Source organism: Centruroides sculpturatus, unplaced genomic scaffold (assembly GCF_000671375.1).
Source record: "Centruroides sculpturatus isolate CEXI.00-Female unplaced genomic scaffold, Cexi_2.0 scaffold94, whole genome shotgun sequence".
Classification (NCBI taxonomy): Eukaryota; Metazoa; Arthropoda; class Arachnida; order Scorpiones; family Buthidae; genus Centruroides; species Centruroides sculpturatus.
In genome coordinates this window covers 149,762-177,038 of record NW_019384400.1, presented here as the reverse complement: position 1 = coordinate 177,038, position 27,277 = coordinate 149,762, and the positions used below count along the sequence as shown (strand labels likewise).

At 31.5% G+C, this 27,277-nt stretch overlaps 1 protein-coding gene across 1 annotated transcript; it reads right to left on the bottom strand.

Annotated features, from left to right (window-relative positions):
* Positions 1-1,759: 1,759 nt before the first annotated feature.
* On the bottom strand, positions 1,760-27,277 carry LOC111618618 (ribosomal RNA-processing protein 8-like). The gene is made up of 6 exons (XM_023360172.1): positions 27,088-27,277; positions 22,998-23,767; positions 11,928-12,060; positions 8,041-8,147; positions 4,756-4,852; positions 1,760-1,933 (listed from the first exon to the last, which is right to left on the bottom strand). The coding sequence occupies exons 1-6, from the start codon at positions 27,247-27,249 to the stop codon at positions 1,823-1,825; spliced, it is 1,380 nt and encodes a 459-aa protein (XP_023215940.1). The 5' UTR covers positions 27,250-27,277; the 3' UTR covers positions 1,760-1,822.

Here is a 27,277-nt window from a genome sequence, read left to right as displayed (position 1 = left end):
TTATAATAAATGAATTTATTTATTTCTAAGTAAAAATTGGAAGTCTCTGTAGAAGTAATTTTTTAAAATATCCTTTTTCGTGATAAAGGTTTAATACTTGTTTATAATCTAGACATGTTAATTACTATAATCTAGATATGGGTCACAAATATATTATATATGCTTGTGGCTCAAAACTCCATGACTTCTTCCANTCCCACATTTAAATTAACAATATAAATTATTATTTACATTTACAGTATAAATTATTATTATTCATTTGGCTATTGAGAGCCACATATATGTAATATACATATGTATATTACATATATGTGGCTCTCTGGTACTTTTGTTATCCTGTTTCCATGACAATTTTGCTCTTCTCACTTGACAAACTGCTGACCCCTGCCCTAGATCATCACAGATGTGCAATTAACTGATTGCCTCTAGAAGTTAGCTTCTTACAAAAACACAGCTTCCCTATCATCAAATATCATGGCATGCCACTGAGAGACAGTATTTTGTATTTAAAGGATGAAGAAAGCATACTAATGTAAAAATGAATAGAACACATCAAAGTATGGAATCAAAGCCTGCTTTTTATTGTAGTCTTGCACTGCACATGCTAACTGCATGCATTTTGCACGCCCTCATGTTACCTGTGATGTATTCTTCCTGCATACAAATCACCTTTCTACTGAAATAAGTGTTCATTGTACTGATCACAACAAGCCCTTTTCTACAATTTCATGACTGTCTGCTTAAAAATTACATTGTTGCTTAAGTTTTGCACACAACTGTATTACTTCTAATACCTATTCAAGTGCTAAAGACAAAATACAGAAATCACTGATTGCCTAATTAGGAAATTTCTATTGTATAAAGTACAGAAAATTGATTTGTCTAATCTATAGGGGTGATCAGTGGATGGGATGAGTCCCAATATATTCGTGTCCAACCATACGCAAAAATTTCAGAGGATCTGATCTGGAAGACAATTGGTTATCTAATCATCAGAGATTTCTAACATTAAAATTTGAATTTTACACCAATTTCTTGATTTTTTGATTCTTTCCCCTTACTAAAAATAATGTCCTTACAGTCTGGTAAATGCCTTTTGACAACTTCAAAAATGTTATGTTTTATACAATAGCATATCCTTTCTTTGAAAATGTATTGCCATAGTTATTTGTTTTTTGTACAAGAAAAAATTCAAACTGTTACTAATTTCTAAGATATACTTTTTCTGTTTTCTTTATAGTCTTTAATTATATTGATGAAACTGTATCTTTTCACAAAAAAATAATAATAAGCTTACACCCTTGACAATAACATGAATTTGAAGAGATATCTTGAAATTATTGTAATAAAAATTAATAGAAACCATTGCTATTAAGCCTGCAAGCATCTATTTGACATATAAATGCATTTCTCTTAGTATGTAAACATTTTTCTATACATGCAAGTATATCTTCTATATTAGATATGTTATGTAGAATTAATTTTTTAAATATTTTATACATCCTTGCATACATGAATATATGAATACATCCATGAGTCATATTCCTGTATGACTCATGGATATCCACATATCCATGAGTCATATTCCTGTATGACTCATGGAGATGTGGATTTGTTAAATAAAGTGTGTTACAGTTATTGATATATTTAAACTTTTAATTAAAGTAATGTACATTTCATTAAAATATAAACAAATTAAACAATTAAAAATTATTTTCAATAAAGAAGGATAATAAAATATACTATAATTAAACCTGCATGTAGAGAAAGTATATGTTTTATTGTCTATTTTACAACATTACACATATGTTTTTCCTTTATATTACCTCTTTTTATATAAACATGGCTTCAGACTGATAATTGGTGCTTTTCTGTTCTTCTCTTTTTTGATTTTCTTGAAATCAAGAAAAATGAACATCTTATGGCTTATATCCTGAAATCACAGTAAAACAAATTCTTAAATATGAAAATCAAAATATAATCTAACTTTTAAAAAACGCATTATTATTATCACAATGTTAATTTTTTAAAATACAACTAGACACCTTAATGGTGAATGATTATATTTAAATAAACGTTTTTGACTTGTTTAACAAGTCATCATCTGTTTTTAGGGAATTATCCAAATCCAACAACTTGGTTATAGTTTACAAGCAGAATCTTAAGAAACAAAAAACACATCTCTATTACACATATCTAATCTCTATTACATATAAATCTGATGTATATTTAGTTCCTGCTTGAAATACCAATACAGAAACATTGATACAGCCTTTATTGAATATAAGCAGATCTTTCCTTACAAAACTGTGAGATTATATGTATGATGCTTGCAAATGTACAATCTCACAGAGCATGGCAATGACTTCATTCACAAAAATGAATCTGAGATGCACTGGAACATAGCTAAAGTTATTAGGGCTGTAAGATGCACAGTATAATGAAAATATCATTGACAGGAATGAAATATACAAACATAAAATGACAGGAAATTATCTGAATCCCTCAAAATAAGATTGTCTACTTGTCTCATGGAAATTTGCATTATAGCAACTATTATAAAATTACACATTTTTTTTTTTTTTTACATTCAATTATTTTTATTCTTAATTAATTACTTTTTATTTAAATTTATAAAATATCATTTAACCATTTATGATTTAAATTTTTGTTCAACTTTTTGTAACTTAATACAATCTATTCTTTATCTTGTTCTAATGTTGGAATATCTTGAGTTTGTAATCTAATGACAACTCATTATGTGGGTTGAAAATATCTGTTTAAATATAATTATTCATTTTTAAAGTGTATAATTCTGTTTGTTTTAGGCTAGTGAATATTTTTCTTTCTTTATTATTAACATTTAAAAAAGTTAAACCAATAAAAACTGTCAAACTTATCATTACTCAAATGTTAATAATATTTCTGTATATGATAAAAACAAAACTGGTTAAATTTGAGTGACCAAAAAGATTTATTAAGAAATGTTTTAGGCCATTCACTGGACTCTCAGTTTACGAACTGAATATCCTAAAAAGAAGTAAAACTTAGAACTTTTAAAAATAACATTTTCATATAGAAAAATAGATATTTTCTGACAATGCTATTCAAATAAAGCAATTGTGCAAGCTAGGAGAATCAAGAGAAGTAATTCAGAAAACTTTGCATTTCAAAAAATAATACAGTGGAACCACGGTTAACGAACTTAATCCGTTTCGTGACTCCGTTCGTTAACTGAAGCAATTTTTCTCATAGAAATTAATGCAAATACAATTAATCCATTCTAGTCTCCGAAATTTTTGTGATTTTATTTGTAATACATAGTAGATTTTCTTTGATGAAAATGTAGGAAAACGTAGTATCTATCATTACAGCAACAAACATGTAAACTTTGTTTAATAAAATAGCACTGTACATACCTTCGTTTGTTGTAGTTGGTGGCAGAAAAGTAGAGATATATGAATCTTAATGCTTAGAAGGGAAATCCCCTCCAGAAAAATAATGGGTAGCACTTCATCAGAAGATTCTTTGAGTCAAAGTCTCTTTCGGTAAGAAAGCCCACCAGTGGCTAAGCGGTCTTTGTACCCTGAACACGGGGAGTTCGTTTGTGGGTTCGCACCTTGCTCAGACAGGCTGGCCACATGTTTTCCGGGTTTTCTCCACGTCTGTAACACCTAAATAGGAGCCAGTTTCCCTTAAAAACACCTCTCAGAAGGCATTCCCCCTAGGCAGATCACTCAAGTGTTGCGTTGCCATAACTTAAAAAACAAACGAACTCTTTCTGTAAGGAACAAGAAATTGATCTAAAGTTGATTGTCTTACTCTTTTAATCAAAATTTTTCTCAAATGCGATAGCGCATTGTCGTTCATATTGCGTTGTCGTTTCCTATTGTCACTATGACTTTTTTCTTTCTTGGATGTCATACTGATTAAATATATAAATCACAAAACTGAAAAAAGAAGTATAACACAAACACTCAGAAAAGCAATGCTTAACTCGCACATGCCTAACACCAACTGAAATTTGACACAAAATACCGTTACATTCGTTATCCGAATTTTGTTCGTAATCCGAGACAAAATTTCTGCAAAATAAAAGTTCGTTAACCAATTTGGTCGTTAACCAGGACGTTCGTTAACCGGGGTTCCACTGTATTCTGTAATTGGTGAGATATGAAATATATAAATTATAAGAAACTTTATAAATAAATAAAATTATAACTTTAACTGTCTACTGTTTGTAATTAGATCAAAGTAGTAATAAATAGAATATTTTAAAGAAACATGACTATTTCTGTTCGGCAGGAAGAGAACTTTTTTTACCATATTAATAATTACTGCACATCTTTTTGATGATGTAACAAAAAACAGAATTTAAACTAAGACATATAACACTTTGAAGAAGTCTGAGGTTGATTAATTAGAAAATTTTCAGAGTGATCTGCTCTATTTATGTCAAGTCTGCACTCTGACTACAAAGTTATCCCAATGGAGGAATAGTTAAACTAATGATACGCACAAATAAAAGCTGTTCTAGTGTCCAAAAAGAAGAAAAAAAACTCTTTGCATGTTTTTAAAAAAAATTGAGATAACATTTTTCCACTTAATAAATTGATCTGCTCAAATTGACTCAAACCAAAGAAAGTATAAAAGAATAACAATAATAATTAAACTTTACAAATTTTTATATAAAACGATTTTGTTATTTTCTAACATAAACAGACAAACTATAAACTAATATTTAACAGATCTTACCTTATGAATGTTGGAAAATCCAAACTGGTTTATATCATCAATAAATTTATCAATATTGTCAATCCTACTTGAAACTTCAGCTACCTTCAAGATACCACTTTAAAAAGAAAAAATATCACAATTTATGAAATATATATGTAAAATTTATTCAATAACACATTTACTATAATTACAATATCTTTTAAATGACATAATATACAATGTTATCCAATTGAAATTTAAGGCATAAAATGACCCTCTTATTGCCAGTTTGTTTCATGAATCTTGCTGGGAGCTGTAAATACCTGAATAGGATATGGGATCTGGAGTCTTTAAAGAGAGTATGTGCTGGCAACCTGAGATATATTTCAGATGCTGTTAACTTTATATAATCTGTATTCTTCATGTACTGTACATTCATACACATTCAATACATTCATATTCTATTGCACATCTTGCATGACCAAAATTCATAAAATATACTGTAGCTTAGAATATTCTATTAGTTGAAACTGCTTAAAAATGCAGTATAATAAATATTATTTATATTTTCTATATATTATCTACTGAATTTTAAAATGTCTGAAAATTTCTTTTATTGCCTTTGTTACAGATGTAATTTTATAACAAGGCTATAAAATGCAGTTTAATGTAACTGATTGATGTGTATTTTAGAACCATTAATACATCAAAGAAAAACTTCTACATTAATATTTTGATAAGAATTGAGATGATGTTCTGTGATGTTACACTAAAGATCACAACAAAATTAAAAATTCTTCTTAGTTTGTAGAAAAATTAAAAAGTCAATATTAAATATTTATTTGCTTTCTGTATAAAATATGTCACCCTATACAATTGATATACCCTATATGTATAAGTGATTGCATAAATTTTTCATCTAAAACAACAGTCTTTTTTTCAATACTCAGAATTATATTAAATAACCTAAGAACAAACACAAATCTTTAAGCAATAATTTCTACTGTATATAATTTTTACATTAATAGGAGATAAAATAAAAATACAGAATTAAATCTTTTTTAAAGAAAATACTTAGTTCTTTCACAGCCTATGATAACTACCATACCAAATACTCTCTCCACTTCTCCAGCTTTATTTAATGGAATCTCCCAATAAATGGCATTAACAACAAAAGAAGGTAATTCAAAGTGCTGTTTTAGGTAGAAAATAAGACTAAAATATATGAAATTTAGACAGAAAATAATTGTTATTTAAGTTTACACTAGATTTAACATGCAACAATTCACTGTTCAATATCATTTTGTTTTTGACAAGTATCCTTCATGTAAGGAAATCAAGTTGTCACATTCTAGGCAGTCTATATGGAAGTATCCACTAATGATTACATAAAATAAATTAATACTGTCACAAATAAAAATAAGGAAGCATCTGAAACTTCATTAATTAATAATCATTTGTCATAATAATAATTAATAATCAAGATGAGCACAGTCCAGTCAGCTTCACTGTCACTATTTCTCATAAAAGAGCTTGACTTTGAAGTACTCAAAAGCTTATTTTACTAAGACTGTAAAATGCAATAAATTCTGCTTTGTTTCCTTATTATAAATAACATCTTATTGCTATATTACATTATAGGCTTTACAGCTATAATTTAAGTTAACTTCCAAATAAATACCAAATCGTCAAAGAATCAATCAAAGCACAACTGAAGATCTTTGTATTTATTATTTAAATGTATTTAATGAAAGATTTTTTAAAATTTATATTTAAATTATAAAATACATTTGTTATAATTTACATAAAATTTAATTAATAATAGCGAGGTTGGGTCCGAAGTTTTAAACGCGAAAAACATCGGACGTCCACTGCTACTTTCCTGTAAGCCTAGAAGTTTGACAATAACGTTTGGATAGTCAGTGGAATCATACTCGACATTCCAAACACCATTGTCAAACTTCTAGGCTTACAGGAAAGCGGCGTTGGACGTCCAATGTACATGTTTTTGTGTTTATAACTTTGGCCTCAACCTCGCTAATGCTAGTACTTTCAACCTTAAAAGTAGATTATCTTCAAGCTACATAATTTGTAGCTAACCTGTTTTTAAAATTTGCAAATTTATAAAGCTTAATTTCCTCATACAACAGGTTGAATATAATATTGACTTACTTAAACCAAATAACCAGACCGTTTATGTTCTATCATTGCGAACATTTTTGATGCCCCTTCTGGGCTATTCCTCAGGCTTCTACATATATTCGTTCCAAGCTGGCCATTAAATTTCAAACTTCATTCGAAAGGTATTCAATTCTGGATGCCAAATGTGCATGCGCTCCAAGACATTCAAATATCATATAATATGACGAGTTTCGAAATGTGTTCAAGTTTCAAATTAAATCCAATAGAAAATCATATGATGTCGTCCAATAAGACTTGCCATGCCATAGAAAGGGATATCGCCTCTAAAATTAATGCAGGTAGTCTTGCATCTCGCCTTAAATATTTCCAGACTTTAACAAAGCTCGTATTATCCTCACCACTCCACATCCGGATCACCTCAAATGGTTGGAGGCAATGGAAATATTTAAGGCGAGATGCAGACCACCTGCATTAATTTTAAAGTGGAGATATCCATTCTATGGCATGGCAGGTCTTACTGGATAATAACATTTGATTTTCTATTGTAAATTGATTTAATTTAAAACTTGAGTGCATTTCGAAACTTGTCGTATTATACAATATTTGAATGTCTTGGAGCGCATGCACATTTGGCATCCAGAATACCTTTCGAACTTCATTCGAAAGGTATTCTGGAATTGAATCTCGAATGAAGTTTGAAATTTAATGGCCAGCTTGGAACAAATATATGTAGAAGCCTGAGGAAGAGCCCAGAAGAGGCATCAAAAATGTTCACAATAATAGATAACCGGACTTAAACCAAATAACCGGAACATAAATGCTCCGGTTATTTGGTTTAAGTAAGTAGATATTAAATTTATAAAGTTTTACAAATGCAGTATAGCTTCTTAAAATTAAAACTTACTTCATGGAATATTTATAACTTTTATTAAATTTAGCATCAAGTTCAGACTGCAAATACCACAATGCAGCCACTTGTGAAAATATTTTTCCAATAATAGTTAGCATTACAGCTAGTGGTACAGCTAGTAATTATCACATGCCACAGTTCTTTGAAAAATAAAATTCATTCAAATTTTTTTTTATTTCTCAAGAAAAACTGTAATTAAAAATTTAAGATTTTGGTACCTAACACAATATTGCAAATTATTTTTATTTTATAAAATATGATAAAATACATACTTTGGTTTTAAAACTCTATGAGCTTCATGCAAATAGTCATTAATATTTGTTCCCATTAAAGCAAGGCAAAATACAGCAATGTGAACAGATTCCTTACCCAAAGGTACCTAACAAAAAAAAATGCAACCAGTTAATAAATGTTATGAATTATATAGTATTTTTACTCAATTAATAATAATAAATTTCTTATACAAAGAAACATATATTATCATAAGTTACACTTATGTGTTGTGGCATTATGAATGGTGACTGTTAAGAGTTTTGATAAGTTCACAAGCACTTTCGATAACATATAGTTACTGTAGAGTATTGACCTTTTAGTAGAGAGGGAACAAAAGAAGCGTGATCTTGTCAATTGGACCCACGTGCGGTCGGGCAGTATACCACTTGTAAGGTGTTGACTTGTAAAATTGTAAACAGAGGAAAAACAAAGGGAGCGCTGACTTTGTCAATTGGACCCACCTATGGTTAGATGATAGACCATTTGCCAAATGGTAAACAACTAAATGTAAACAAGTGGCGGATGTTTATGTAAGCTTCACTCTCATCGGATGACGGCAGACCCAAGTGTAAACTGTTCGGGTTAGAAAGGGTTGTGATTGGTCAGAAGTCCCCATCCAAAAAACCCTTAAATTGTAGGGCAAACGGGAGAGAGAGGAGAGAAGGGCAAGAGACTGATACACAGTATTCTCAGGCACTTGGGATACCTGCTGAGCGCAGAGAGAGTGTTCTCCTCTGGTAATCATCTCAGGGATGGGTTAGTGCAGAGACTGGACCAACCGTGCAGTTGAGCCAACTCCACAAGTTGACGGAGGCCTCTACAAAGTTTAACAGTTCCTGGAAACCAATCTAGTACGTGAGTCACCACGCATTGTTATTCTGTATATATATTATGTTTTCGAACTTGTACTTTCTGCATATAGAATCTGTAAATAAACTGTAAATATTATCAATTTGGTGTGGAGGTGTTCTTTCCATCAAACCTGGATCACTATATCAAATCGTGATACACACAGAAACCAACTCAACGAGACGGAGTTTGGGGAAGAACATCACATATATCTTCACTGTTACCATCTTCAGGTGAAAATTAAATACAACAGTTTCTTATTTTTAAGCTTTCAAACTGCTTGTTGATTTAAACAAAGAGGCTAGATGGAACACCAATTTAAGCTTTCAAACTGCTTGTTGATTTAGAGCAAATGGCTACATTTTACCGCTATCTACACAACCAACACTAAGAAGATTGTTATATAATGACAGAGACACTATTAAATTAAAGGAAAAATCGGGAGTTTATCTAATTCTGTTAATTAATTAAAGCATGATCGATCAGGGAAAGAAACTAGCTATATAGGAGCCACAGCTAGAACGTTAACATCTCGCATCACAGAACATCAAGATGACATCCAAAATAACTGACCATCAACGGAATTGGCAAAAAAAGTCCTTGATCAGGACTATCAGTCGCTCTGGGCCCAAACAAAATTATTAAAAGGGTGTAACAATCAAAAAGAACTATTTATCTGGGAGAACCTTTATATATCGATTCTAACACCATGTAATGCAACAACTCTAGAAATTCCGCAAATATGGACTATGTTATTTAAACATTATAATCTGCATTTCTAGAGCAACAGTGTCACATAGCAACCATTGTTTGTGATTTCTACATCATTTCTTTTCTTGTTCAAAATATTTTCGAACTAACTACATTCCAATTTTAGTTTAAAAATTGGTGTTCCATCTAGCCTCTTTGTTTAAATCAACAAGCAGTTTGAAAGCTTAAAAATAAGAAACTGTTGTATTCAATTTTCACCTGAAGATGGTAACTAAATGTTATCAAAAGTGCTTGTGAACTTATCAAAACTCTTAACACTCACTGTTTGTAATGCCATAACACGTAAGTGTAACTTATGATATTAACAAAGTCGGCGTGAAGTGATTATTATATTTAATATGAAACATATTATTCTTGTTTGTTCTAATTCAATGTCACGACTTGGTGAATTTATCGACACTTGGCAAATAATTTCATCATCCACTTTTAATTCATACAGATACGCGTTTCGGGCTTTCACCCCTCTTCAGTCTGTTACATACATAGGTTGTATCTTGTGTATACAGTATCTTCAGGCACCTTCTGTACTTCCCACTCCCCTTCCCTTCCCTCCCCTCCCAACTTGACGGCTTCCCCCCATGCCTCGTAACTTGTAACGTCTCACACCCCGAGTGCCGCACACAGCCTCGCCTGCGACTGTATAAACATTCTATTTTAATAATTGTAGCCAGTTTTTATGAATGTCAATGCTTAGATTCTTGTTAATATTATTTTTGTCTTTAGAAATTTCATAGCTTTCCTTAAATTTTCTTTTGTACTAATTTTTTTCCTTGTGTACTATTATAACATCATTCTTATCTATTTTGCAGTTGTGGGTTGTGCAATGTTCATAAAAAACAGAGTTGATTCTATTATACTTCAGGTCCGTGATGTGTTCTTTTAATCTTGTTTCTAATTTTCGTTTTGTTTCTCAAATAAAATTAAAAACAAGATTAAAAGAACACATCAAGTTATGAGGCATGCGGGGGAGGCCGTCAAGTTGGGAGGGGAGGGAAGGGAAGGGGAGTGGGAAGTACGGAAGGTGCCTGACAGATACTGTATACACAAGATACAACCTATCTATGTAACAGATTGAAGAGGGGCGAAAGCCCGAAACGCGTATCTGTATAAATTAAAAGTGGATGATGAAATTATTTGCCAAATGTCGATAAATTCACCAAGTCGTGACATTGAATTAGAAGAAACAAGAAGAAGACATGGTTTCGACAAATAAATAAAAAAATATATTATTCTGTTTATCTATAATGAAAACAATAATACTATATAAATACAGTGGTGCCTCGTATAACGTATGCCTCGAATAACAGATGCTGCGAACAACAGACTTTCTGTTTGGCCGTTATGTGACTCAAGCAACGGACTGGCTGCGAACAACGAACTTTCCATTCAGCAGTTACGTGAAGTGAACAACAAACTTTCTGGGAACAAGTGTGAATGATGTTTTCACTCTTTTGCCATTGCCAATGACAATCTGCTATTTTTATAATATATTAGTATTATTAGAATACATTATTAGTATATCTGAAGTACAGAGCTCCCGTTGGGATTCCGCTTGCTCCCTTGTTTATTAACGTACATCACCTCAGTGCAGGGTATTTACATTTATTCAAGTGTTGTGCAAATCATGGCTTCTAAAAAACAGAAAAGTGATTTCAATTGAAACAAAGCAAGACATCATCAGATGGAGTGAAAGTTGACAAAAACTTCCTTGTCGAATGGGGAGAGGTTCAGGAGTTTACCAACACTCATTATCCAAACAGAGCTGAGGCCAAAGAATCAATGACCTCTACAATGACACCCTTGCCTGTCATTTCTGACAGGTGTTGAAGAATAGAGAGAAACAGACCATCTTAGACATGTGTTTCAAGAAGCCAGCAGGCAAAAAACAAAGGATGAAACAAGAGGAGTTGACCCTGCAAGCTCTGGTAGCTTCTCCTGAATCTGACTCCGATTAAAAAACAATAAAAAGAAACCTGCTGCAATGTGTAAAAAGTCTGTATCTGTATGAATGTGTGAAGAAAATGTTCCTCCAACTCCTCCTCACAACATCTGACTACCCATCATAATTGGTGACTGCTCCATTTTCATTTTTTTATGGTACAGTATGGTTATTTTATGCTGCAGAACGAATTATGTGTTTTAACATGTATTTCTATGGAAAAACGCGTTTCGTATAACGGACTTTTCACTTAACGGACGTGCACCTGGAATGGATTAAGTACGTTATACAAGGCACCACTGTATTTTATAATATAATCATACTTACATTAGCCATATTACAAGCAGTGACATATTTATTCATACTGAATAAATCAAATGAGTGCACAACTCTGTCTGGAAAAACCTGAGCTATTTTTGCATTTCCGCATCCAAAATCAGCTATGACGTGTGATTTTGGTCTGCAAAATATATTTAAAAAGATTTTAGCAATTAATAAATTCCAACTTCAGTTCATTATACATCTATTTTTAAAATATATTAATATATTTCTACTCTGAAAAACCTGTACAAATTTTTATTTAAAAATAATATCATACACAGTCTATACTAAAATTTTCTAAATTGATTAAATTACCCACAATAAGATGGAAGATGGCTTCATTTTTTAATTAATAATATCATGGTTTAGGTTAAAGTTCATGCTACAATTCATCTTAAGTTTTGGCACAATCTATATCATACACATTATTGTAGTATAAGTTAGCTGGCTGATCTGCAGAAAATGCCCTTTTTTTTCTTATTTCTTGATTCACAAAGTCATTGCCCTTTGCAAATTTTTGGTGAAAAAATATTATGGTTCTTAATCATCTTTGCTACTCATCTGATTTGTCACATGTGATTATTGTTCTTTCCTACACTGAAATTCTAAATAAAAGGTATGCATTCTGATGACATTAAAGACATTCAAAAAACCATAACTGGAGTTCTGAGGGTTATCCCTAAGAAAGATTTTTAGAATGTTTTGATATATTTTATGTCCATTAAGATAAAATAAATAACCTTTTATTCAGCAAATAATTAAAATTAAATAACAAACATTTTCATCCATCTTCATAGCCCAAAAAAAGAAAAGCAGTTACAAAGAAGAATGTCATATGCTTAAATTCAAAAAATTATAATTATAAATTATTATTAATTATCACAGCCAATATAATTATAAATTCTGATATTGGCACACAAAAGCTTTACACTATGTTAGCACAAATTAAAAGATTAACTAGGATTAACTAAAAATGAAACAAGGTTAACGTATGTAAATTATATACAAGTTATAAAAACTAGGATAATGTGTGAAGCATCCCCTATACTTCCACATCACTTGACCGAAGGGTTGACATCACGTTGGTGATGACTACCTCAGGATGACACCACTGTGTCTTTTCTGATTGACACAGAAGCCGCAATGGCTGTTTATTTATTGGGTTGTTTGGAAAGTTATTTCGTTTTTTTTCCATGGAAAAAAACACAATATTTTTATAATAAATAAATATTTTATTGAATTATATATCGACCATTTTGGTCAAATACCTGTTGTCATCATTTCTGGTAGTAGCATGATTTCACATTCATAAAAGTTTTGATCGTTGCTTACAAAAAACTGATCCAAATGATTTTTGACATTGTCATTTCAAGTAAATGTCTTACAGTTGACAAAAATTTGTATAGACCAGAACAAGTAATAATCTGAGTGTGCTCGATCTGGCGAATATGGTTGGTGTGATAGCACCTCCTATCTAAGTTATAACAGTTTCTGATGAGTTACCAAACTTGTATGAAATTTAACATTATCGTGGTAAAACACTACACCTGTTTTGTTGATCAATTCTGGCCACCTTTTCTGTTTGATGATATTACTCAATTTGTTTACTCAATGACAGTACACTTTCAAATCAATTGTTAAATTGTCTGGTAAAACCGCAAAAAAAAAAAAAAAATTCCTTAAAATCCCACCAAAGAGAGCATCTCTCTTTAAGAACATGTGAACCCATATATCAAGCTTTGAAACAAAACCAATTTGTTTCAAGTAATCATAAACAGTTCAATTTGACAAATTTAATCTCTTAGTGATTTCAGGTGTTGTTATTCGGCAGTTTGCTTCAATCACTATCTTTATTTTGTTTTCATTGGCTTCAACTGGCCATCCAGAATGTGGTGCATTTTCAATATTGAAATTGCCAGAACAAAATTTTGTAAACCAGTTTTGACACTGTCATTCTGTTTAATACATCTTCTCCATACACGTCACACAATTTTTTTCTCACAGCATTCTTACCTTTTCGGTAATAAAAGAGCAAAATATGCTGAAAATGATGCTTTAAATCTTCCATATTTGATGGGACACAAAAAATAAACAATTGCACAAAATCAAACAAAATTTTTTACAAATAAGCCTTAAAATGCTAGCTGTCAAAATATATAATGATAATATGGTTTAGAATGAAAATGGCGGGAAAAATACGACTAATCCGTCTAGTGGTTAAAAAAAACGAAATTACTTTCCGAACAACCCAATAGGTTATTGTTGGTTCACTTGAGCAGTTGTATGCATAGGCAGTTGGATTGAGTGAGGAGTAAGCAGACATTAAGGTTGTGTTAGTGTGTGCTCTCCAGTTTTTTGGATTTCTCAGCAGAACTTTTTGTGATAGTGTTTTGCAAGGGGTACCACTGCACTTGTCTCACTGCTCTGAGGAATTTGGTATGTTACTTGTTTAATTATGCTAATTGGGGGAGGTAATTAAATTTTAATTCCATAAATTTCGGCTGAGCCTAGTGGGTGGCAGACAAATTTCTGGGGGCAGCACTAGAGGGTTCTTTACAGGGGACATAAATATAGTAGTACCTAAATTTTGGTGGGAATAGGTAATGTTTTTGAGGAGTTATCCATGATTATAGTTCAATACATTAAGTTAAATAGGGAAATTTGAATTCTAACGGTTATTTAACGGGACCAACGGTTTCCTAACAGATCTAATGGTTGTTGTTTTTGGTTGCTGCACCTGGCTTTTGTTTTTTGGTTACAATTTTAAACTTTTCAATTGTTGTAATTGCTAAATTTTTTGCATTGTTTCAACTGTCATCAGTTTTTTAATTGTTATCAGTTTCTTTGATGTTTTAACGTGATTTCAAAGTAGACTTACACTTAATTTCACTCTAGTTCTTGGGTTTGTTATTTAACATTTTTTTCCAGTTTTGCATCTTAAAGGGTTTTTGATGGGTCCACAGTTTATTAGGGTGCAGTTTGGGGGATATTTTAAAATTCACCTTATTTTTATTTTAATCATAGTGCTTAACGCATTTTTGGTTACTTTAAGGTTTTTTTTGTTTTCGGGTTTTCAACACTGGCAGTTTTAAGGTACCTAAACATATTAATATTTTACCGGGGCTTTTTAAGGTATTTTGGATTGGGGTTCTTACTAGTTTACCATGGACTCTAGTGCAAATACCAATTCCGAGGATAGTGGTGGTGGAGTGATAGCAGGGGTACTCATGGAACCACTTGAGAAGGTTGTTAAAAAAACCTCATTCCTTTTGGAAAAGGTTATGGGGCTCTGCCCAGCCTCTTTGAAGACTGGCCCAAATACAAAAGTATGACAGGAAATTCGCAACACTGTGTCAAAGCTCCATGAATGTGTTCATCAAATGTATGGGGTTTTGAAGGAACTGAAGGATCAGAGGAGCAAAGCTGAGACTACAACAATCACTCCAGTGGTTAAGAGCTATGCAGAAACAGTTAGAGCCCTGAAAAACCCTAGCACCACTATAGGGACATCACAAAGGCAATCAAACAGAAGTACAACAAAGAAGGGTCAGGGGAAGAAGAGGCCCTCCAGTTGTATCCAAAAGAGGCAGAGGGAGAAAATGCCACAGACATGACAGAGGTTACAGAAATGCTCAAGGAAAAAATTCAACCTAGCAAGCTAGGCATCGGTGTGCACTTAATCAGATCAGTCAATGGAGAGGGAATTTGCCTAAAAGTTGCGTCATGCAAAGATGGGGATAGTCTCAAAGAAGCAGTTGAAGCAATTCCCAAACTTGCTAATAACGTTAAAACAAAGGTCTTGTAAGTGAGGTGTCTGAGGATTATTATGATCAATGTTCTGAACTACATACAGGAAGACACTATTACCAAAACACTTTATGAGCAAAATATGATATGGCAGGGGACCAGTCTGCAGGAATTTCAGCAAAAATGCAGAATAAGTACAACTTTAAAAAAAAGGAAATGTAAAGGAAGGCAGTAGGCATGTCATTTTAAGCATAGTCCCCCAGATTAGATGAATACTGATAACAAATAAGCATGTGGCACTTGCATGGAGTAACATAAGGATATATGACTTTGTCTATATTCAGAGTGCTGTGGCTAGCCACTACACAAAAGATTGTACAAATAAACAATGGTCTAGCCACTTTGCCAAGTGTCAAAACAAGGACAAGCAACTAAGGTGCATGAACTGTCAAATAGCAATTAAGAAACAAACAAGAACATATAACAAAGTAAAAGAGGCATGCTCCAGACCACAATGCATTCCAGACAAGGTGCCCAGTCCTGCAAAAAATTAAAACAGCAATCATCTTACAGACCAACTATGGAGACTAGGCATATCAGTGCTCATAATACTGTCACAACTACTTGTCTTTTGGGCAACCAACAACAGCAGAACCAACACAGCTTCAGACCACAAACTTAGCTTCCTCCAGGTAAATCTGCAGAAGTGTAAGGCAACTAGCAGCACTCAACTAGTCAGTGAAATCCAGGAAAAGCCAATAGATGTTATTAAAATTCAACAGCCATACATAATTGGCAACAATCAGTGGCGTGCAGTGACATTTGATGATAGGGAAGCTGTGTTTCTGTAAGAAGCCGACATCCAGGGGCAATCAGTCAATTGCACGTCAGTGATGGTCTAGGGCAGGGGTGTCCAACCCGCTGCCCGTGGGCCGCATGCGGCCCAAGGCAAGTTCCAATGAGGCCCAATAAACATGTAAACAAAACCGACAAATTTTTTATTTTATTTTATTTATTTATTTCAATGGCATAAATTCAAAAAAGAAGTTTCACAAAGCCGTAAACCTTTAAACATATTTAATTTTTGAGTGGAAAGGAAATATTTTCAAATACTTGGAAATGTGTGAATGAGAAAGGAATACTAAATAAAGCTAAAGTTGAGACTCAAAGAATTATAGACCCAAATTCAGGGAAAGAAGAGTAATGCCAAAAGATAAAAAGTAGAGAAAAAGGTTATATAGANTTTGAGTGGAAAGGAAATATTTTCAAATACTTGGAAATGTGTGAATGAGGAAGGAATACTAAATAAAGCTAAAGTTGAGACTCAAAGAATTATAGACCCAAATTCAGGGAAAGAAGAGTAATGCCAAAAGATAAAAAGTAGAGAAAAAGGTTATATAGACTTTCTGTTAAGCAAATATGGACCCTTAATTACCCAACCTTCCTCACTTCTTTATCTTTTGTCCTTTCTCTCCTTTTCCCGCATTTGGGTCTATAATCTTTTGAGTCCAACTCTGGCTTTATTTAGTGTTCCTTCCAGTGTTGCATGATTCGGCTACTTCGCGCCAAACTTGGCTACCCTTTTTTTAGTTTGGTGTAAAAAATATCATTTGGCACATTGGCTACTTTTTGGGCTACATCTTATTTATAAATATTAAAATATATTAGTCGAATAAAAATGTACTTTAAAATAGTGTTTTGTCATGTTTTATTAATTAGAAACCCGAATAAAACAAATATTTGTGTTTTTCAAATAAATTTTTGTTTGTCTCCTTTATAATAAATGAATTTATCTATTTCTAAATAAAAATTGGAAGTGTCTGTAGAAGTAATTTTTAAAATATCCTTTTTTGTGATAAAGATTTAATACTTATTACTATAATCTAGACATGTTAATCCTTAAATATACAAGTATATTTAAGGATTGGGCACAAGTATATTATATATACTTGTGGCCCAAAACTCCATGACATCTTCCAATGTGGCCTAAAGAAACAAAAAGGTTGGACATTCCTAGTCTAGGGTCCATTCGTATCATTTATTCGATAAGCCAGTAAAAACCGTAGACTTCTCTAAATGCATTTTTAATATCACAATTACATTCTGAATCGCTAACCACGATATAAGGACTACAGTTAAAAATAAAATAATAAAAACTTACTCAGTGAAATAAAATATGTGGTGGATGTACCTAGTACAAAATATTCTTCAATTGTATGAATATATTTTTAAAGAAAATTATAATTAAATATAGCTTTGTAAAGAAACGTACATAAAAATATAAAATATTCTTTACTTTTTAAATCTTAAAACAATGCACTTAGTCAAATAGCTCCCGACGAGTGGCTAATTAATGGAATCGAAGACAGTTGCAAAGTATACATACACGCGGACTGCCAAATCTCCAGGGTGCTGATACCTGTCAATGTCAAATATCTCTTTTGTCGCATCACTAGTATATCTCAAAGGACGCGACAGGGCTACTGTAGATTTTAAACGTTTCTCACCATAGCTGTAAAAATCTAAATATGTTAAACTTAAAAGTCATTTGTTTTCTAACTAATTCGTTTTGGACCAAGTGTCCTCAGAAATTTCCAAAATTTACAACTTTTAGTCACTTTCATTGAACTATAAAAGTTTCTGTCTTCATTACATTAATAATATAAAGAAATTAGTCTCCACCGTACTCGGCTAGAGATGGTTCAATTAAGCTTTTGTTTAAGTAAAATTTCGACTCTTTCGTCAGGGTTTTGTTTATGTCCCCAATTCCCTAATCACTTCTTAACTTAAGTAGTAGTTAAATAATTATTTAACTACTTCTTAAGTAGAAATAAGTCAAAACCAGTTACTTTGTACTTGAATATTTGTAGTCTCGGGAAAAAAGTGGAAAGACAAATTTTTATGACAACGGATACATAAATCGTAAATTTAAGGAAAATAAATTCTAGAGCTTTTTCTGTACCTCATGCAACTCTCTCATTCATTAAATTTAGTTGTAAATGACGCTGTCAAAGTAACAGTTAATTTTTTAACATTATATAAGAATTGTACACATTTTTTTCTACATCCTCTTGAAGATTGGACATATGAAATTGTAATATCACCGGTATAACATTGAAATCCGTGAGTAATATAAAATCGGAGAGCGGAATAAAAATATCAAATATTTAATGGATTTTTTTTAAACTCCTGTCACTATACAGAACTATCATAAAAATATACCAGTAAATTCTTATCGGTTGGGTTAAGTTATAAATTTACTCGTAATTCACGTAATGGGGTGAGGGCGGCCAAATATCTAGCAGGCGGCGGCTAACAGCCCAGAATCGGTCCTGGATAGAAGTGGAAGCGGTATAAATGTAGCATCCACCCAAGGTCCTAGGCTTCCGCCAGCTAAACCAGGTGAGGTTGGTGCTCTGTAGAGCGCATCTGGCTTTTTTGGACGCTGACGATACAGCGCTTCCACTCCGCCACTGATATTCGAATATACAATAGCAATCTTTTTTTTTTTCACGTGTATTATAGAAATTTGTAATAAGATACATAATGCGGTTATAATAAAATATTGTGCAATTATTTTCATATAATTAAAATTAATATGTATTTACTTTTTTAGAAAATACAAGGAAAGTGGTGCATCCACCGCATCCAATGACAGCACGCCCCTGCTGGCTAGCTTTACTGGGAAAGCACAACATTTACTATCATCAAGGAACAACTCAAACCCTGACAGCTATAGTGATTGTCAATAAAAACATTGATGTCCAGTACTGTACCTGCCTAACTACAGCAGTCAATATCCATTGCACCATCCAAATCCAGACCAGGGACTTCTACTGTTATGTGATGTCTGTCTACCTTCCTCCCTCTGAAGACACAGAGCCTCCTTTTAAATGTATAACAGAAAGCATCAGGCAAATATCACATGGCAATATTTTCATAGCAGGGGATTTTAATGCAAAATCCCCAATTTGGTTTGCTCCAAATGAAGACCCTAGGGGGACAGGTTATCAGGGACTTTATGGAGGAGATACAATTATATTCTCTTAACACAAGCAGACTCCCCACATTCTTTGCTCCTACTGGATTGATATCTGTCTGGCCAACAGCTCTCTCCTTGGTGACATCTACTCTTGCTTTACTGACAACAAAATTACCATCACTATATAAGGACCCTTCTGCCAGGCAATGTCATTAGGAAACAACACACAAACTGGGATCTTTTTGAGTTACTAGTCCAAGATTATGGAAGCCAGCCCCTTTTATCAACCTACAAACAAAAAAGAGCTTAAACGCTATAATAGAGGAACTTTCAGTGATATTACATCAGGCATACAACAGGGCAACTACCTCAAAGCACCAAATCAACAAAGTCCCATGGTGGATCCTGGACCTCCAGGATATGCAGAAAAAAGTCAGAAAAATGAAAAGGAATTTCTGCAAAATGATAGATCCCGCTTGAAGAGAGGTGCTTTGTCAGGATCAGAACTGTACTTTAGAATATATAAAGTCTTTGGAAAATAAAATATGGATTACAGAAAACTATTTTTACCAATAAATGAAACAATCAATTTTTTACGCAATTATTTACATATTTTCTTTTATTATGTAACAGCTAACTAGAGCTTAAGAAATGACTAAATCAAGTGATTTTACATTTGTTTACATTCTGTCTCCAATGACATAGCAGGAATGTGTTGCTATGTTAGGCTGATTTCACACTATGACCGACTGAACATACTCCAAGTCATGCTGACACGACAACAGAACAGCAGTCGGTCAGCCAACTAGTAGTACCAGTCAGACAGATTTAAAAAGTTAAATAAGTTAAATATTTGTAGTCGGGTGGGAACAGTCAATGAGCTATCACCGAGAGCTTCAAAACTACAACCAGACTTTGGATATATGAAAACTATCAAATTAATCAAATATAACTTTACATTATAAATATTTCTAATTTTTTAAAGTTTTCCCTTGTACTCTGTTTCTTCCAGAATTGCTTTACATTTTATATAGAAACACATAAAACAAAAAAAACATTATCAACATAAATGAGAAAAGATGGCAAAATTTAGACTTTTCAGAAGACTTTATAAACAAAGTAAGGTCATATCCACGAATTTTAACTGGGCAGATTACAAAAATATTTTTAAAAATTATAAAAACTTAAAATGATTGGCTGGTGTTTTTATTTCTAACATCTGTTCCAATTGGTCGTAATGAATCGGCCACCAACGTATTCAATGTGAATGGTTTTGCTATCAGTCAGTCCAATTATATGAGCCGTTAATTTTGAAAGTGGGGCAAGTCCATTTTTTTAAAAAATGGAGATAATGGTAGTTATAGATAAAACTTGTTATGATCTTTTTATGGGTAAACAATTTATAGTAAAAAAAAATTCAGATTCTAGTATTTGGGAGATGGAAGTTTAAACTCTTAACAGTATTGAAAATAAGTTTATTTTGAAAGTGGTGCAAGTCCATCTTAGATTGAAATTATTTTTGACCGAATATATTACGGCAAAATTTAGCTCCGGTTGCTGTATGGCGAAGCAATGTGGCCGTTTGACATCATTTCTGAAATCTAGGGTGTTTCTATCTATCTATCTTTGATATTGAAAGTCGGTGGTTGTACAATATTTCATTAAGAACAAAAAGTATATCTTAATTTTGTGTTTCGATAATAATATGTTTACTTCCAACACCGAGAAGTATAACTGGAATATGTATGTATTGAATCAAGACTTCCACAATTTTCATAATGATGAAGTTAGCATGTATGTTTGGGAGGAAACTATAGCATCCCGAGGAGCACAAGAAGTAGCATCTTGCTGTTTGAAGTACTTACAGACTGTGACAACCCAAAAACACATTATAGCTAGCTTATAGTGACTTGTGCACTGGCCAAAATAGAAACATAAAGTTGGCCTTAATGTGGATGAAAATTGTTCAGTCCAGTGACAATGAAATAAATATCATCGATTACAAATTTTTATTTTCAGGACATTCATTTTTACCAAACGATCGTGATTTTGGAGTGATAGAAATAACAATCCAGAAAACCAGTTCTTTGTATATTCCCCAGGATTACTGTAAACTAATATGAAATTGTCGAAAACATAATAAATTTTTAGTACATGAAATGAAACGCGAAAATTTTTTTTCAATCCAACCTCTGGGGAAAGCAGATTTAAAAAGAAACAAAAATACCGATGAAGAAACCGTGAATTGGTTAAATATATGCTGGATCAGATTTACAAGGAATGCACCATACGAAATGTTCTACAAAACTTGGATAGAATGAGATGCTGAATTTAAAATTATTGATTTGTCACCACAACGAGGAAGACTAAGTAATTTTGGAAATATAAAGTTATCTTTTCTGTATGAAAACAGGAGATCTATTACATCTGAAAAATGCAAGGACATGATGGATTTATTAGCATATATACCTTCCGTTCATCATGAATATTTTAAAATGTTAAATCCTGAATAAAATTCATTTAATTATACCTACGAATAAACTGAAAATGTATAATTTCATTGAAATTCTTAATAAAACTGAATTTTTTTTTGTTATGTTATATTTTCTACTAGAATATTCTTTGTTTTGTTTCACTTTTTATCAAATGAATAAATATTTATAAAAATTTGAATAGTATTTTGTTTTTATTATTAAAAAAAGGCTGATGCAACTGAAAAAATTTCCAATTAAATGAACGATTACAATAATTCATTAATTTTGAAAGTGAGGCAAGTCCATTTAGTTATAATGAAACTCTTACTTTTTTTAGTCAGCACTGTAAATACTATTGGATTATAAACTTACATTATCTGGTACCACAAAATATTAAAAATATATCTATTAATACTTACCAATATTTTTAAATTTATTGAAATGCAAACCTTTAAATATCTCGCAATAACAAAAATTGGACTTGCCCCACTTTCAAAATAAACGGCTCATATGATCAGTCGAGTCAGTCCAGTTGGTTCCATTGGTCATAGTGTGAAATTGGCCTTAGTCACATTCTTTTTTTGTGTCAATTTTTTTAATTATCTATTTTTTAATTTTCCAATAGATGGTGATACATGTAAATCCAATGTAAACTGAAATTAACTAAAATATATAGACATCCAATCAATATTTTGGGTGGGATGTAGTTAGAAGCATATGAACGTAACTACCAAGTTTTGTAGCAATTGGTTGAATGGCCTAGGAGTATATAGCAAACAAACATTCTCATTTATAGATATACATTTTAATGACATTAATTAAAATTAATTACATGTTCATATTCTATGATAAGAATTCATTATTTTAAATTACCTTTTTTGAATATCTTGAATAATCACATCAACTGGATTCAAAGGCCATTTAGATACTTGACTATTAAAGCCATCATGATAAAGTTGGAAGGCATCAGGATCTGATTTGAAAAATTCCAATGCTTCTTTACTATTTGAAGTGTATAACTTTTCATTAATATAACGAAATTTAGCAGCTTTTAATCTTTCCATGGCATTTTCTTTCAATGCACTGGAAAATAAGTTTCGTTTTTCTTTTTCTAGAATAAAAGTTCCACTTTTAGTTACATTTTTTTTCATTTCATTAAGTTCTGACTTTGATGTAATATTGGGTTTTGAAGCAGATGTCAGTATCTTTTTTAATTTTTCAATATTTGGTAGACTTTTAATTGGACTTGTTTGTTTTAATCTTTTTACATTTATATCAAAATTTGTTTCTTCTTCATTTTTCTCCAAATTATCTGTTACTGATAAATACTTTTTAGAAAATTTCTTCTTCACTTTATTTTTTAATATTTTCTTTTTATTGATAGGCAAAACATTATTATTTTTATTTGATTTTGTTTTTTTATTTTTATCATTTGTTTTATGGTCTAAATCATATTTGTAATGGAAAGATTCATTTTGTAAAGGAATTACTAGTTTACATTCCTCTGTTTTATTAATTTGATTATTTTTTGATTTAAATTTCTTGTTCTTTATCTTTGGTTTAGGATAATGATCTAAAATTTTAATTGTTCCTTTATTTTCTTTTGGAAATGATGAGTTTTTTCTTTCCTTTGGTAATTTTTTCTGTAAAAATTAAATGAATAGATTAGAAAAATGATTACAAATTACTAATATTTAAAATTATTATTGACACGATCATTAATTATACTTTAAAGGTTAGGTTAGGTTATGGTTGTTTTATTGTGCAAGGTCTCATGGGCCTTTCTGTGCCAGTCAAATGGCAAAACATCTAAAACACAAAAAAAAAAAAAAAAAAAAAAAAAAAAAAAAAAAAAAAAAAAAAAAAAAAAAAAAAAAAAAAAAAAAAAAAAAAAAAAAAAAAAAAAAAAAAAAAAAAAAAAAAAAAAAAAAAAAAAAAAAAAAAAAAAAAAAAAAAAAAAAAAAAAAAAAAAAAAAAAAAAAAAAAAAAAAAAAAAAAAAAAAAAAAAAAAAAAAAAAAAAAAAAAAAAAAAAAAAAAAAAAAAAAAAAAAAAAAAAAAAAAAAAAAAAAAAAAAAAAAAAAAAAAAAAANTAGTCTCCGAAATTTTTGTGATTTTATTTGTAATATACAGTAATTTTCTTTGATGAAAATGTAGGAAAACGTAGTATCTATCATTACAGCAACAAACATGTAAACTTTGTTTAATAAAATAGCACTGTACATACCTTCGTTTGTTGTAGTTGGTGGCAGAAAAGTGGAGATATATGAATCTTAATGCTTAGAAGGAAAATCCCCTCCAAAAAAATAACGAGTGGCACTTCATCGGAAGATTCTTTGAGTCAAAGTCTCTTTTGGTAAAAAACCCACCAGTGGCTAAGTGGTCTTCGTACCTTGAACACGGGGAGTTCGTTTGTGGGTTCGCACCTCACTTAGACGGGCTGGCCACGTGGAGTTTTCTGGGTTTTCTCCACATCTGTAATGCCTAAATAGGAGCCAGTTTCCCTTAAAAACACCTCCCAGAAGGCATTCCCCCTAGGCTGATCGCCCAAGTGTTGCATTGTGATAACTTAACAAACAAACCCTTTCCATAAGGAACAAGAAATTGATCTAAAGTTGATTGTCTTACTCTTTAAATCAAAATTTTTCTCAAATGCGATAGTGCATTGTCGTTCATATTGCGTTGTCGTTTCCTATTGTCACTATGACTTTTTTCTTTCTTGGGTGCCATACTGATTAAATATATAAATCACAAAACTGAAAAAAGAAGTATAGCACAAACATTTGGAAAAGCAATGCTTAACTCGTGCATGCCTAACACCAACTAAAATTTGACACAAAATACTGTTATGTTCGTTATCCAAGACAAAATTTTAGCAAAATAAAAGTTCGTTAACCAGGACGTTCGTTAACCGGGGTTCCACTGTACTAGGTTGAAAAATATGAATAAATTCCTTTTATTTTGCCTCTCTGCCTAAGTATTTTTAATACTAATCTGTCTGTAGTTTGCCTTTAACAATTATGGTAACCCTACTTATTACTAATATAAAAGCCGTTGTGTGTGTGTGTGTGTGAATTCCTTATAACTCCTGCAATTTTTGTCCAATCCAGATGAAATTTTGATTATATTAGTTTCATGTCCTAGCAGAAAGTATGGGCTATTTATTTTGCAGAAATATTAGCTATAGAATAAACGTTTTATCAATTTCTGATTGCAAAATGCAATTATAGCTGGAGACCTTTTGCTTCAGTTCTGATGGCAGAGTACAGAACAGCCAATATCTGGAAAAGACATTAATGTTGTTACAAAGTAACTTGGGAAAAACTAAATGTTAGTAAATTTTTAATTTTGTTTTAAATAATATATAATACAGTAGAACCTCGATTATCCGGACTAATTGGGTATGAAGGTAGTCCGGATAAGGAAAAATCCGGATAATCAAAACAAATACTTTAATTTGTCTTTTAATGATAATACAACACGTTTTCTTTTCGATGAGATATCAGTAATATTAAAAATAAATACTGTATTTAAATTGTGATCAAATTTTCAAGAAACAAATGTTTGTATTGAATTTGGTCTACTACTGACCAGTGCTAACAGACTACCTATTGTTTAAAAGGCCCTCTGGTGGCTCAAGAAGACGGATTTTATAAAATAAAAAGCAGTTTCAACTGCTTTTTATGAATAAAAATTTGACAAACTATTTATCGTTTAATGATGAGAAAAATTTTTTTGTCGCGTTCTCGGCTTTTAAGTAATGCATAAACCTTCAAGGCGCGAGGCATAGGCGGTGGCCCACGTTGCCCATGCCTTACACCGCCCTTGGTCATGAAAATGATGTAATTTGAATATAAATTATTTATAAATACGTATGTCAACTTATATTTTTATTACGACGCAAAATATATTTAAGAGTTTACGGCCACTGTGCCGGGTGAGACGTTGTTGAAACAAAAAAAAGTTATGCATTCCATCACGTACATAAACAGTATCATAATTCGCCAAGTGCAAATCAGCAAATTCGTAAAATTTTTGTTTATTTTGAACAATCCGGATAATCGAAAATCCAGATAATAGAGGTCCGGATAATCGAGGTTCTACTATGATTATATTTTTGTATCAACTATTTCTGTTACTGCACATGTGTGTGTAGGGAATTGTGGGAGTGACGTCATGCTCAACATGTTCCCCACCAGTCAGGGAAAATTTCTCTGCATCATTGTCCCTACACTCGTGTCATGTTCGCAGGCTAATGACACCATTTTGGCATTTTTAATGTCACTTTTTCTTGTAGATGGAATGTATTATGGTGAATTAAAGTAATTTGTTTTGTTAATATCGATGAGTGCCTGCGTGTTTCTTAATAAAGTTGTTTTTAAACGAAGCAAATAGCCAGAAATAAAAAATCGTTCGTAACTTTTAAATGGTTGATCGTAAGTAATTTTGTTTTAATACCAATTGATTCAGCGTGTCAAATTACATCTAGATATATCTGTCTACTTGTTAATATTAAGTTTAAGATGTTTTTTAGCTGGATACCTTTTGCTTCAGTCTAACCTAATTTTTTACTTGGCACAATTTCTTTTACATCTCAGAAGTTTTTGTTTGGAGACTATAAAAAACATCAAAAACAGTTACTACCATTGAAGGCTACCAATAACGCAATCAGCCTGAAAATAGCATTCTTCAAGACTAAAAATTTTGACAAATAGATGAAGAAAAAACGATAAATCAAGGAACGAGTGATACAGGTTTAATTTCCATAACATGTAATCTATAACATCGATTTCATTTACGACAATTAATTTTGACTACGAAATTCTTGAAAACTTCTTATTCGAAAATAGTTTAAAATCTTAATAAAAATTTTTATTTTTGCAATTTAGTTTATAAATATTTTGCAAATTTAATTCACATATTGATCTTCAAAAATATGGATAGATATTAACTAATAAGACATACCGGTACATTACATTCGAAAGTCGATTTTTCACTTTTCAGAGACCTGCAACGTTTATGAGACTTTTTCTTTATTTCAATTTGTTCTTCATTAAACAATTTTTTGTTCAAAATTTCAGTTTTTCTATCAGCTTCCCAATCATTATCGTCCAAAGAAAAATCCATGTTGCGCGGTTTATCACGTGTAGTTTGT

Bases quoted from the DNA above. Each gene is read 5' to 3' on its own strand.
- LOC111618618 (XM_023360172.1), bottom strand. From the start codon at position 27,249: ATGGATTTTTCTTTGGACGATAATGATTGGGAAGCTGATAGAAAAACT. The intron at 12,061-22,997 runs GTAATTTAAAAT...TATATTTTGCAG, and splicing joins ATTCAAGATATTCAAAAAAG to ACCAAAATCACACGTCATAG. The intron at 1,934-4,755 runs GTAAGATCTGTT...CTGTGATTTCAG, and splicing joins GATTTTCCAACATTCATAAG to GATATAAGCCATAAGATGTT.